This window comes from Sinocyclocheilus anshuiensis, unplaced genomic scaffold (assembly GCF_001515605.1).
Source record: "Sinocyclocheilus anshuiensis isolate Anshui unplaced genomic scaffold, SAMN03320099.WGS_v1.1 scaffold36, whole genome shotgun sequence".
In the NCBI taxonomy this organism is placed as follows: domain Eukaryota; kingdom Metazoa; phylum Chordata; class Actinopteri; order Cypriniformes; family Cyprinidae; genus Sinocyclocheilus; species Sinocyclocheilus anshuiensis.
The window spans coordinates 205,061-220,053 of record NW_015554072.1 but is presented as its reverse complement, the minus strand read 5'-3'; the positions used below and the strand labels follow the sequence as shown (position 1 = coordinate 220,053).

At 34.5% G+C, this 14,993-nt stretch overlaps 1 protein-coding gene across 2 annotated transcripts; it reads right to left on the bottom strand.

Moving 5' to 3' along the window:
- Window positions 1–633: 633 nt before the first annotated feature.
- On the bottom strand, window positions 634–14,300 carry LOC107668759 (sarcalumenin). 2 transcript variants are annotated; one of them, XM_016460742.1, is made up of 12 exons: window positions 14,148–14,300; window positions 13,494–13,605; window positions 12,850–12,943; window positions 9,857–9,911; window positions 6,978–7,118; window positions 5,828–5,988; window positions 5,461–5,559; window positions 3,849–3,994; window positions 3,569–3,740; window positions 3,363–3,475; window positions 2,153–2,240; window positions 634–784 (listed from the first exon to the last, which is right to left on the bottom strand). In XM_016460742.1, the coding sequence occupies exons 1-12, from the start codon at window positions 14,260–14,262 to the stop codon at window positions 731–733; spliced, it is 1,350 nt and encodes a 449-aa protein (XP_016316228.1). In that variant the 5' UTR covers window positions 14,263–14,300; the 3' UTR covers window positions 634–730. The 2 variants fall into 2 exon arrangements, with proteins under 2 accessions (XP_016316228.1, XP_016316229.1); XM_016460743.1 differs by having other exon boundaries at window positions 14,137–14,156.
- Between the last annotated feature and the right edge of the window lie 693 nt (window positions 14,301–14,993).

Genomic DNA, 14,993 nt, shown 5'->3' with positions numbered 1-14,993 from the left:
AGTGCCTGCCTTATATATGGATGGGTAAAAAAATTGGCTCTCACTCAATATGCATCTTCAAAAACAGCTATTTCCAAAAAGGTTTGTATTCATAAATCAATGCCCTAGGAAAATGCTAAAATTGTAACATTTTAGGTAGCATCACTTCAAAACACTACAAAACAATCGGTTTAAAACCATATTTAAACAACGTATACATAGACAAACATGCAACAGTACATTCACATACATATGTATGACAGGAAGACCTAAAGTTAGTTGAGTGCCTTTTCTGTGGCTGCTGGGAGAAATTCCTCTGTGTTACATTATAAAAAGTAGAAATGTCACTTACTCATATAAACACTGGGTAAAGAGTATATGAGGTTGAATTGGGTACCTTTGGTTTCTCCCACAGTGCTCCTGGAGATCAAAAGGCGGCCACAGAAACCAGGCTCATGTCTCGGGACAATCAACGTTTGTGAAGTCATAATGTAGCTTATTGGCTATAAACAGTTCTAGGTCTGATTATTAAAAATGGTTCACATAGAAAAACTAGCTGGTGTAAGATTATATTGAGGTCATGTTTGTATATCACATTTGTTCATCACTATTCAGATTTAACAAAAAGGCACGATTTGTTATTATCGCTCGTGCAAATATGAAACTACATCAGCATTTCACACATGGATGTGCTTTCTATGAATTATTCAGACGACTCTGATGTGACCGACGGCTGTCATGCCAGCTCCCTTCAGAAATCATATTCTGCAGCACACTGGCGAAGATACTCCTCATACAGTTTGCGCTAAGATAAAGATGACGCATATTACAAGATTAGAAGACAAACATCCTCTGGAATCCTTCGAAAAGCTTACATTTCAAATGCATGTTCTGTTTTTGATGCTCTCACATCTCTGCTGAAAAACCAACATGGAGGCTAAGGTGGTCTCACAGCCAAGCCAAGCTGGTTAAACTGGCCTGGTTTGATGGTTTTAGGTCTTGTCAGCTGGTCATTACAACTTGCTATTTTTCTGCCTTTTTGTTAATGTAGGTCATTATTTATATATTGCTATTAGTATATTTTTTAATGGTTAAAAGTTGATTTTTTTTCAGAGTATTATATTTATAATGAAAAAAGTAAAATGCAGTAAATAAAAACAAAAACAAAAAAAACAAGGCAAGTTTTGCTCTAAATTAACAGGAAAAAAAGCTATATTTAATTGTGTAACACAGAGTTACAAAAAGCAATATTTACCTACATATAATAATTTTTGCAACATTTTAATAGTTGTAAACTGAAAATAAGCAGTGTGGAATTGAACTGACAATTTTACAGAAATTAGAAAAAAGAATTAAGAAATGAATCACTTTTACACCATTTTTGCATTTTTAAATTTGAGACACTGTTAAAACAAACTACCGTTCAAAGATTTGGGGTTGGTAAAATTTTATAATGCATTTGAAAGACGTTTCTTATGCTCACCAAGGCTGCATTTATTCAATCAAAAATACAGTAAAAACAGCAATTTAGTGAAATATTATTACAATTTAAAACGACTGTTTTCTATTTGAATATATTTTAAAATGTAATTTATTCCTGTGAAGCAAAGCTGAATTTTCAACATCATTCCTCCAGTCTTCAGTGTCACATGATCCTTCAGAAATCATTCTAATATGCTGATTTGCTGCTCTAGAAACATTTCTTATTATTATTAATAGTGTTGACGCGGTTTCTGCTGCTTAATATTTTTTTGGAAACCATGATAAACTTTTTTCAAGATCCTGTGAGTAAGTTAAAAAACAGCATATATTTGAAATACGATTCTTTTGTTACATTATAAATGTCTTCACTGTTACTTTTGATCAATTTAATGCATAGTTGCTGATTAAAAAAATAACAAAAAAATTTGCTGACCCCAAACTTTTGAACAGTAATGTACATTTCAACACAAGCAAGGATTGTGAGACTAATGTACATCTTTAAGAAAAAAAAGGCTAAATAAACAGTGTAATTATGATATTCACAATTACGCTTAATTATATATATGTTATGAACATTGAATATATCATGTAGCCCTACTGGGAGATGAACAAACTACTTTAGTTTGGACTAAGCAGGAAACCACATGAATGAACAGCATCAACAGTAATTGTACGGTAATGTATGTCGTACCTTCTTGGGTTTGACGACATCCTGGATGTAATCGCTGTACTCTGCCAGTTTCTTCTTCTCTCTCTTAGTTATCGTCTTACTGCCCTGACTGAAGGAGATCACAGCATTGAGAGGGCTGCTGTTAAACTGATGAAGTGACCGTTAAAAAACAGAAATCAGCTCAAGAGTCGAATTACAGTAAGTGGCACAGTGCACTGAAAGATTAAATGCTAGCATTCAATGATTGTATTTGATAAAAATGTTGATATATTGTATAGATATATCTTGACATATATCAATATACAGTATATTAATGGTATAGGGTTCTTAAGCGTTTTCCCTCAATAAACTGCTGCTTACTGAGAGTAAGTAGAAATAGTAGTAGTTTTTTTCTTTTTGGCCATGTCAGCATCTAAGTCTATCGTCACGGCGTAAACTGAGCTGGAATAATACAAGAGTTACATAAACACAAAATAAAAACCAAACAAACACAAAAATACAGCAGTTCAAATGATACAAGATGATTACAAAATCTCAAATCTTTTCTGGTAAAATCTCACTAAAGAAGTCCCTGAGTGAGCGTACTTCATAAAAAAGTTTTCTGCATGCTATTTATTGTTAGTAAGGACGTTTATAGTAGTTATGTTTAGGTATTGGGGAGTGTTAAGGGATCTAGAATATGCTCATGCAGAATCTAAAGTGTTAGCATATTAATATACATAATTATATATGAAGGAGATGCAGTGTGGCAGGCAAGTCATTATTTTGCAGTGACACTACCCTGACCTTTCAAAATAGTATGTAAAGTAGTAAGCATAATGACTAGACCTCATTACATGCATGTTGAGTTCTGTGAGTGTTGTCTTGTGAACAAATTTGGTTATTTTGCAGTTTTTGAACCACTAGTATGTAAAAATGTATTTTTGCATTGCGAAAGTGTTAATTTGTTGCACTGGAAAAAGTAAGTCAAGTTAACTGCATTGCATTATGGGATATGTTATTCCATGCTGTATGCTCTACTGTATTTTAAATAGTAGTATCTGGCAATTCCATACAGAACATTTGCATACTGTGTACAGTACGCACTGCATTGTGCATTGTTGAATAAATAGCTATTCCAAACATAGCCAAAGGGTAAAGTGCCAAATAAATTCATGTAAATTATGTCAGAGTTACAGTGCCCCCTTGTGGCAATAAAAGGAAACACTAAGAGACAATCTTGCATGCTCACCGTGCAAAATACTTGGCTAGAAAGAGCATAAAGTAGCACAGAGCACCGAAGATGATCACAAACATTATCTGCCAATCTTCAGGAATCCAGTCCCACAGATACACGACTATTCCCTAATAAACACACACAGATAAACAGAAAAAATAAAACACTGATTCACCTGTGATGGGAATGAGTCTTCAGTAAACATGAAAATGAGAACATACTGTGGAAAGGTTGAGCGTTTTAGCCAATCCCTCTCCAACAAGAGTGTCCAGTTCCTCTGGAGCGAAAGTGCTGATGATGAAGCTGAGGATGAAGAGTGACGGAAGGAAGATTCCCAGAACTCCACACAGGAAGGAATTAAAACGATTGCTTCTATTACTGCTCACATTCATCCTGAGGGAAGACAAATACATGCAAAACTGATAAATATTACATATATGAGCTCTAGAGTCATGATACATAGCAGATGATGTGATATAGTGCGGATGGATGGATGTGTACCGGTCCTGTTCTAGAGTATGGTTGATGGTAGAGATGATCAGGTTACAGTCTTTCTCCAGCTGGTCAAGTGTTTTCTGCACTGCCTGGTTTATGCTCTTCTCAATGGTCTCACAAACCTCATCAATCTGGTTGATGCATCTGCTGGGCTGCACACACAAAATCACTATTTTAATCATTTTATATTTACTTGATCAACTATCTGTAGTAGTACTGTTATATGCAATAGCAAAGTAAAGCAATAAGCCATAAGCAGCTGTACAATTTTACCAATTTTACAATTCAAAACAAACAATCAAAAGTGATACAGTAATACAGCTACTTAGCATAACTGCAAGTTGTTTACAGTTTACATTTTGCAAAAGGTGGACTAATGGAATGAAGAAGTATTTTACTGTCATTACCAACAAAGCCGCATAATATGAATGCATTTTGGCATTAAGAGCATTGCCATTGAAACTAATTTTAAGGATGTGAACAGCTCAGAGCAGAATATCAGTTATTTTGTAATTACAGTAATTCTGTCAATTGTCAGGTAAACTGACTAATATTACTGACCAAATATACACTACCATTCAAAAGTTTGAAATCAGCAAGATTTTTTTAATGTTTCTAAAAGAAGTCTCTTATGCTCACCAAGGCTGCATTTAGTTGATCAAAAATACAGTACAAATAGTTTTATTGTGAAACATTTTTACAGTTCAAAATAATTTTTTTGTATTTTGATTGATTTTGCTTTTTAAATATAATTGATTTCTGTGATGGCAAAGCTGCATTTTCAGCAGATGAAAAATGCAGATTTGCTGCTCAAGTAACATTTCTTACTAATATACAATGTTGAAAACATTTTGGTGGAAACCAACATTTTTTGATGCGTAGAACGTTCAAAAGCATTATAAACATCTATACCAATTTAATGTGTTCCTGCTAAATAAAATATAAAATAAAAATGTTAACACTTTACAATAAGGTTCCATTAGTTAATGTTAGTTAATGTATTAACTAACATGAACAAACAATGAACAATACATTTATTACAGTATTTATTAATCTTTGTTAATGCTAGTTAATGAAAAAAACAGTCGTTCATTGTTAGCTCATGTTAATTCATAGTGCATTAACTAAAGCTAACAAGCACAACTTTTGATTTGAATAATGCATTAGTAAGTGTTGAAATTAACATTAACTAAGATTAATAAATGCTGTAGACATATTGTTCATGCTTAGTTCATGTTAACTAAAGTAGTTAACTAATGTTAACTAATGAACCTTATTGTAAAGATTTACCATAAAAATAATAGTATAAAAGTAAAAAAAAAAAAAAGCTGACTGACCCCAAACTTTTGAACGGTAGTGTATCATAAGCAGCCTGAAATAATCGTTTATGTCTTGATACGTTCAATCCATTTCTCCTTGTAGCTTTAAGTTGGCTTTTTAAGAGATGTGTCTCTGCTGACAGACAGAACTAATTAATGTAAATGCTGCAGAGAGAAATAAATCCATTTCCTCTGACACAGCAGTGCAGCATGGGCAGGCTTCCATTAATCATGTCACCTCTAGGAGGAAAACCATGGACATTTGACCAGCACAGCAATCAGTTACCATCATTTCTTACTTTTTGAGGGTTGGGGATGTATATCGTGGGCATTTCAAAGCCACATTTGTTGAGTCCAGGTCTTCTGCACAGCTCCTGAACAATCTGCATCATCACTCGCTGTGGGAATAAAATCAACACCAACACATTTGACCATAAGATGGGCTGATGCTAAGCAGGTTTAAAGTGACAGAGAAACACCTGTCTGGCTTCCTGTCAGAGAACAAACTATTATGGCAAAAAGATCAGGATTACATACTGAAGTGAGATTGGAAATCACCATATCAAATGTGTAAGTCCCGTTATGCATTTTTATTCCAGACAGAAATGTATCAGATATATCAGAAGGCTCACACACACACACACACACACACACACACTCACGCACCTGTCTGTCCGTTTCCCGTCCAGCCTCATCAGCTTTGCTCAGGTAAAAGCGCAGTTTGTCTCCACACTTTTCACTCAGCTTCTCAACAATGTTCAATGTGCGCTTGCACAACGCTTGTCCCATCGGGTCAAAAAACACAAAGATGAGGTCTGCCTGCTCACCTGAAAATCCACAGATATGTAAAATGAGAAGAACTGTTACTGTAACAGTTGTGTGGTTTAATTTAGGTCAAGTCAAACTTTATTCCTGGTACTGAAATTTGTCCATTTTGTCTCATTAGTTTAGAAAGATCATTTTAAATGGTTTGAAAAAACACATATTTCATTCCTGTGTTGATAAGCAGAAAGTTGGGTTGGGGCGTATTGAAGGGCTCGTCTTTTTTAAAATAGAAAATAGCCTTTAATTTACGTCACAAGCCTTGATCCGAGATTTGCTACTTGTTACAAATTGAGTCATCAGTATTTTTTTGGTCCACTGTCTCTGACAAGAAAGACCATTTTAAATTATCTTATTGTTTTTTGTCAAATTTTATAAATATACAATGTTAATGTAGTATTATTTACATACTACTACAGTATTTATTAATATTTTGAATTAGCTTTTATTCTTATATTTTCATATTTTCTTTTACTTTATTTTTAGTACTTAAACGTATTTAATTTCGTTGAGTTAATCTAATATTTCAATTTTATTTTAGATTAATTTCATTAACAAAGACACATTTTTAATAGTTTTAGTTACCAGTATCAACACTGGTACACAAAGCTAACATACAGCACATTAACTAAAATTCAAAAATGTGAAGTTCGCCTTATCAGAGAAAATGGCTGAAGAGTGAAACAACCCAGAAAATCCATTTTGAAATCAGCATCAGAAGATAGGTTTATTCAAAATACAAATTTAATACATAAAATCTCAGAGAACCAGCCTAGTCACTAGCCCCCGAACACTACACATTTTGAAAGTCTCCTTTCTCTCACACATCTATTTCAGGTCTTGGAGTCTCTACTAATGAGCTGATGACCTGAATCGGGTATGTTTGATTAAGGAGACATGCAAAATGTGCACTGCTTGGGGCGTTCGAGGAACAGGGTTGAAAACCACTGCTATAGGAGCTATAACTGTCCAAAATGATGAGGCACAGCCTTACCAAAAGAGGTGATGGCACTGTTGACATCAAAAGGGTACACCATATCTCCATCCACCAACCCTGGAGTGTCCACAAACGTCACCAGGTTGAATTTCTTCTGTTTGGAGGTGGAAATCTCAGCGTTCAGGTAATCTGTGACACCTACAATATACAACTGCAGGCATTTATAAAACTGTGCTGGTTAATCATGTGGATTTTATGAGTAACAATCTACTGTTTCAAAACTAAAATTCTAGGGGGGAAATATCCATAAATAAAACATGTTCATGAATTCTGATTGACTCGTCCAGTTTTCTGGACCACGCCCCCTCTGGTGGTCTGTTGTTATGGTTACCCACAACAGCTCTTCAACTGGCAGCTTTAAAATGGAGCCACATAAAGCTAGCCAGTGAAGAACGACTGTGAAGCAACGCCAGCCAGCCAATATTCACACGCTAAGAGTTTTGAAAGCACGTAAATAATATAAAACTACATTTTCTAAAGATTGGTGTTTCATTGTGCAAAAGTCATCGCCACAATGTCTGCTTTATGGCTGCTTACAGGTTCTGAATGATGATACGCAATTGCTAAGATTTTTTTGGGTGGTTTCGTAGTCAAATATTCAGTTTTTTATCATCCGCCAGGTGAAAATCACAAGTTAGATTGTTTAGAAAAGTAATATCACACCTTGAATTTCCATAGTAACTATATGTCAAATGTTTCTGCTGCCTTCACATCTGCGGTTGACACTGAAGCTCTTTCAGATAGTGACTGCAGGTGTGCAAGATCTCACACAAACCCGTCTTGTTCGGTCTCATCAGCATTCAACAAAGGTGCACCAACATACCCTCAAATCTGTCTGTCCATCTCGATCTCTATCTCTTAACCACTCTCTCTTTCTCACTTCAGAAAATACTCCGATTTGAAACATTATTGCTCATAGGTTGCTCTTTCGTAGAGAGAGACTTAATGTTTCTCCTAAAATTCTTTAGGTTAATTTAAAAAAAGAAAAATAATTCTATAAAATGAAAGTGGATGATAAAATGTATGATTTTTCTTTCCTATGATTACATAAGATCTAGACACTACTGTTCAAGAGTTTGAGGTCGGCAAATATTTTAAACGTTTTTGAATGTTTCTTATGCACAACTAGTCTGGATTCTTGATTTAAAATACTGTAAGATTGTGAAATATTATTACAATTTAAAATAACTGATTTCCATTTTAAAATGTAATTTATTCCTACAGTATGAAGGCAAAGCTGAATTTTCAGTACCACATGATCCTTCAGAAATCATTCTAATATATTTATTTGGTGCTCAATACATTTTTTTTATTATTATTAATCAATACTGAAAACAGATCTTTTAATATTTTTGTAGAAACTATGATACATTTTATTTTCCAGAATTCTTTGATGGACTGAAGGTGCAAAATAGAAATCTTCTGTAAAATTATATGTCTTTACTGTCTTCACTTTTGTTCAATTTAAGGCATCCTTGATGAAATGTGTATAATAAATTGTAAAAAATCTTGCTGACCATAAACTTTTGAATGGTAGTGTACCCATGTAGTTACTTTCATTCCACAGGTGCTTCGTACAGTAATTAAAATCAGATGTATTGATAGGCTCAATAATCACTAAGGGATCTTTGAGTCTGAAAAGGTAACTGGAGAAACGTGTCTCACTTTGCTGCCGAAAGGTGGAAGGAGATACAGAGGGATCTAGTCCACTGAGGAAAAGTCAAAGGTCAAGAAAGTGCTGCGTCATCTCCAAACCGCACAGCAGCACCACTGCGGAGAGACCCGAGTCATGATGATAGTGTCAAACTTATTGAGATAAGACAAACCAGCCAAAACCACGCCCAAACAATGCACCAATCGCAAATCTCGCTATTCTTTCCTACACACACCCACATCCTGATGACCAACACAGACGTTTTAAATGTTTGAAGCCAAGCAAAACCTTCAATGCGACACCTCATAGAAGTTCCCAGGACCATAAAAACATTTGCAACACATTCATGCTCATAAATTTGACTAAACAATGCGAGATTCATATTGACAACAATAACCAGAAAATGAATGGTGGTTTATACTTAAAAATAAAAGGTTGCATGCATGTTTTACATGCATCTAATAATTATGTCAGGTTTGGACTTTGGACTTGAAGCACGTAATATGCAATGGCTGTACAAAACGCCATTTTCATTTCATATTTATGCCTATTGCTGACTATCAATCGTATGTTCTCTGTAGCAGTAATGTGGGAAGACATTTCTCTGTCTATCCCACTGATGCTGCATTGTTGTCAATGTGAATGACTCATTCTGGTTCTCTGCACCGGGTGAACCCACACTGTCCACTGAAGGAATACTGCACAATCAGTGTGCGGTGATGATGCCCTCTGACACACCCAAAGATCACTCACCTAAACCAACGAGGTCCCATCACTCAGACTCAGCCAAGCTGTAACATCAGCTGGACTCTCGGTTTTAACGGTTACATAAATACACAGCGAAAAGCATTAAGTCAGCAGAGCCAAAAGGAGTTTATCGAGGTGCATGTGAATGAGATGTGTTGCTATGTTTCGCGCTCTCAGGCGGATACTGCGCTGGACGTACATACGCTTACATGACTCAGTGTGAGGTGTTAGTCATAGCTGTAGATGCTCCTGCCTCGACTACACATTTTCCTCAACCTAAGACTAATTTCTAAGCAATAAATGAGGAAAATTGCACTAAAAACTACAAATATTTAAAGGGGTTGGCTGTTTATGTGTAAATCATAACATCTATAACATGCTGATCAACCCTAAATATAAATATATATTTATATATATATGTGTGTAAATATACGTAAATACATATAGATTGAAATCTTAGATTGAAATTTCCTACCTTTGAACTCCAGCAGAGGTCTGAAATGCGGGTAGAGGTGTAATGTTGCATTTCCCTGTGAGGAAAAGAAGCAAACATGTTGATGAAGGAAAGATAAGACATATTTAAAGAGGAGAATGTGGTGTGAAGTCAGAAGCCAGGCCCTGCTGTAGGGAGACTCCCTGCTCTTCCTCTCGCTCTCGCTTTCTCTCTCTCTTTCTGCAGGCTGGGTGATGGTGTGACACTCTCGGCCACGCTGCAGCTCTCTTCCTGTTCTGCTGGTAGGCTCTTCCTGTAAAGAGCTGATAATCCTTTCATATCACTCTTTCACCGTAATTACATTACTCATGTTGAGGTCTTTACAGAGCCAGAGAAGGAAGGGGAAGAGCTTTATATGCTAAGGAAAAAAGACGCTGTGTCTTTAAGACAACCCCTCTGCTTCCAGAAGGAGCGACTGACTAAGATGTGATATGGTCTACTCTTTCGCCACATGCACACATGTACGATTTTCCCTCTCGCTCTCTTAAGGAAAAACACAGTCGTTTTTATCCTGTTTGTCTTTTGGCCAAAGCATTTCCTCTTAAATACTTTTGCATGCCTTTTTGCATTCTGCATGTAGACATATCTCAGACAATTTGCCCTTTAATGAGAACTTAATGATAAATGCTTGAATTCATATTGAAATCTTTGGATTTTTGACATTTTCTGACCTTCTGAAACTTTTTTTTTTTTGGAAGAATCTCTTCTGCTCACCAAGGCTGCATTTATTTCCTCCAAAATTCAGTAATAAACAAAGTAATATTGTGAAATATTATTACTATTTAATGCAGCCCACTAAGGCTGCATTTATTTACTTAAAAAATCAATACAAACAGTAATATTGCGAAATATTATTATTTAAAATAACAGTTTTCTATTTGAATATATTTTTTATAATGATGTGCTACATAACATTTTTGCAGAAACTACGATGGATTTTGCTTTTAAGAATTCTTTGAAGAATAGAAAGTTATAAAGAACAGCATTTACTTGAAATACATATTTTCATATTTTCACAACGTGAAAGTCTTTTCTGTCACTTTTGATCAATTTAATGCATTATTGCTGAGAAAAAGTATCAATTAATAAAATAAAAAAATAAAATAAAAAAAAAACAGAAAACTTTCACACCCTAAAGGTTTGAATGGTAGTATAAGTAAGATTACTCTTTTTTTTTTCTTAGAAGAACTTGTGAAAACAATGTAAAAAACTGTCTATATTTTCCTCTCTATTTAATAGAATTGCTGTCTATTAAACATATTAAAGATATTTTTGCTCGCTCTCATTTCTGTAGATCTAACTTATGTTGTCTTAATCCAAACCGTATTTAAAATTTTACTCTATTTAAATTCCTTCTGAAGAATTTCCTCCTCAATAAGCAGAAAAAATTCCAGAGATTCCATCTGTATCTGCTCACAAGTACATTTTTTCTGGACTTGTGCCATTAGAGAGGAAAGTTGAGTGAGAACAGGAAATAATGTGGAGAAAAGTGCACGGAACAGGATTGGGTTATGTCATTTTTTCACTTTTTTTTTCCACATTCACATTCTGCTCTGATTTTAGAGGAAAACATGGAGAATTCTGTGGAATGGGTTTAAACAGAAAAAAGTATTAAGTGAATCGGAGCCTATAGCATTCTTACTGGTAGCTAAAAGCAAACAAACAGTTCATATACTTCATATACATATGTGACCCTGGACCACAAAACCAGTCATAAGGGTCAATTTCTCGAAATTGAGATTTATACATCATCTGAAATCTGAATAAATAAGCTTTCCTTTGATGTATGGTTTGTTAGGAGAGGACAATATTTGGCCGAGATACAACTATTGGAATATCTGGAATCTGAGGGTGCAAAAAAATCGCCTTTAAAGTTGTCCAAATGAAGTTCTTAGCAATGCATATTACTAATCAAAAATTAAGTTTTGATATATTTACGGTAGGAAATTTACAAACTATCTTCATGGAACATGATCTTTACTTAATATCCTAATGATTTTTGGCATAAAAGAAAAATCTATCATTTTGACCCATGCAATGTTTTTTTGGCTATTGCTAAAAATATACCCCAGCGACTTAAGACTGGTTTTGTGGTCCAGGGTCACATATACTTCTTTAAAAGTTATGTCTCTGCATAAATACTAAAGCTGGTGTTCACAGCCATCCTGAGATCAGGAAAAGGTTCAAATAAGGGTTGTTTCGGAAATTCATTAAAACAGGTTCAGCTAATGTGTAGCGTCTGGACCAATCAAACACACAATTTATATCTACAGCGGATCTAAATATTTATAATTAATTATAACTAGTTATGATTAATTATTCATATTTCCCCATGAGCTGATTCGCTACAAATGTGTTTTCAGTTGATTGATCTCTTTGCAGCTTGGTTTTATTGAACGGCACCCCGAGAAGACCCCCACTGGTCAACATGTGACCCATGAGTCATTATTATTAATCACCCCATAATTAACAGCACTCACAAATGCACTTTCACTACTCATCTGTTTCAGTCACATGACTTTTCCGCTCATCCACCATATTTATGACCACAAGTAAGGCAAAATAACGGCAGTAAATACAAAAACACATGAATACACTATTCATCTTCACATACCTCTGTATATATGCTTTATCTGCAGGCCTCTGCTGGTATACGGAAATGGATTGTGCATTAAATGTATATAAATGTCCATGAATGTTAGATATAGCAGGGACTGTACTAACTTGAATTCTGTCAAATTTATTCTAGAACCTGGTTGGATCAAATCCAATGATCAGTGTTTATTCTTGGCATCTCTGTTCATGTGTTTTTGTACTGTACTCTGCACACTAAAAATGTAATCAATGTACCAACACAATCAAATATAAAAACCATTTCCCTTGCACCAAATACAGGAGATAAGAGTGTAAACTGTGCGCCTTAAGCAGCTTTCTCGCAATAATATGCTTTCTGTTGTGCACAAAAATGTACTTACTGTTAGTGACTCTCGTTTTCTGCCACTAGTTATAAATGTGAAGCCTTGTGTCTCAATGGCAACACCTGTCTTCTGTATGTGCTCCTCCACATACCTGAAATATAGATTTAATTTAGCATATTTTTATACCCATATTCATCCATACTATTTTTTTTAAACAGTTTTTAGGAACTATATGGAAGGTCGAATGCAGTGGTTTGTAACTGGTGGCTTCAAAATGACTTAAAATGATTTTCATTTTCATTAATTTTATGATTTCTAGACCTGGAAAAATCATGTAAATTAATAAAACCTTACCATGGAATGGACATTTTAATAATGAATGTACTTTTTTTTTTAGCTACGTCAATCTCTGTTTTATCAGGCAGAAACTGTAAGTAAAATATATTTTTTAAAATCCTTATCCTTATTCATAATCCTTCAAATTTATAATCATAACACAGGGCCTAGGAGTCAAAAAGGATAAGAACCACAATATAATGTGACATGATGTTGGTATATAAAAACAAAATTTAGGGAAAAGAAAATGTCATTCTCCTTAAAAATGTGTGTAAATCTGTATCTGTATAATCTTCATCTCCAGATCTCACGCTATGAAATCATTTAGGGATACAAGGTGTTTTTGAAGTGAGAAGTGTGATTACCAGTTAATGAAGGAGCTTTTTCCAGCAGAATGGTTCCCCATAATCATAACTATAATCTTTTTCCGAGGAGGTAACAGCCTCACTCCCAAACTCTCTGCAATTTTCACCAATCCTGTTAAAAACATCCAGACAAATGGAGCTTTATTATCAGTACATGATGCCTTATTGCTTTCCAGCAACAATTCAGAGTACTGATTTATACAGTAAATGTGCATACACACGTGCAGTTTGCACCTGTATATACTGTAAATATTGTGTTGCTACCCTGTAAAAGACCTTTCAGTTTAGATGAACTTGAAGATATTGTATAATCGTGGGTTTACATATACTGTACTATTACTGTATATATATTCTGTACTGACCCATAGACTACAGTAGTGTGACATGCAGAGCCAACTGGTCAACAAGACCGTGTCTCAAATCCCTGAGCTGCCTACATAGTCATGTTGCCATATCATAGGCTTCTTGCTAAGTTTGTAGTCACAGTCAATAACACAACTTCTGAATGAGCGACTAGTATAAATATAACTAACAGCATTATTGGTGTTTGAACTTTCAAGCTGATTTTTATCTTACAATGTTTCATAATGTTTTAGAGACCATAAAGACACAACCGCAACATGTGTTTACATACGAATGGTACCCGTTATTTACCGTTGCCGTTGTCGATATATAAAGTGTGGCATTCTTTCAGTATTCTCTCACTCGGAGATGTAATGGTCGAGTCCAGAGGATTTGCTACAGCTCGCGGCTTCTTACGACCTGACATATTGGAAATGTGTAGGACTGATTTTCACCGGCACCCAAAGCGGGGGAACCAAAATAGTGTCGCACACTAGAAACGTCAGAAATGTAAAGCTTTAGCGCCCTCTAGTGGATAAGAAAGTTCCTACTGAGAATGGAACGCCTTCATATGAACAGACGAGACAGGTTAGCTAATACTAAATATTAGCATATAATAAAAAACAATGAACGTAACATAATATATGAACAGACTAGACGCGTTAGCTAATACTAAAACATAACATATAACATAAAATAAAAACAATAAATACTAGATACTTTTTTTATCCGTTAGCGTGGACACATTTGCCTTTAGTTTCCCACATACGAAAAAACAAATGGACAAATGATGTAAAAATAATTATAAATCGAATATAACATAATTGTTATTATTATTTTATCAAATTAAGAATATCATTACAAATATTAGCCACAATAAAATACAGTCATTCATATGTTTATTACTTAAATCGAATATAACATAATTGTTATTATTATTTTATCAAATTAAAAATATCATTACAAATATTAGCCACAATAAAATACAGTCATTCATATGTTTATTACGTTATGTTCACATTAATTATTATTTAAGTTACATTTTGCCCACGTGTACCATATTTTAATGCATAAAACTACTTGATATACATAGTATTTATTTATTTGTTATTATTTTGTATCTGTGCAAATAAGAAAAAAGAAGAATTGAAACGAAAT

Bases quoted from the DNA above. Each gene is read 5' to 3' on its own strand.
- LOC107668759 (XM_016460742.1), bottom strand. From the start codon at position 14,262: ATGTCAGGTCGTAAGAAGCCGCGAGCTGTAGCAAATCCTCTGGACTCG. The intron at 5,989-6,977 runs GTAAGGCTGTGC...GTGGATTTTCAG, and splicing joins CAGTGCCATCACCTCTTTTG to GTGAGCAGGCAGACCTCATC. The intron at 3,476-3,568 runs GTATGTTCTCAT...TGTGTTTATTAG, and splicing joins AAACGCTCAACCTTTCCACA to GGAATAGTCGTGTATCTGTG.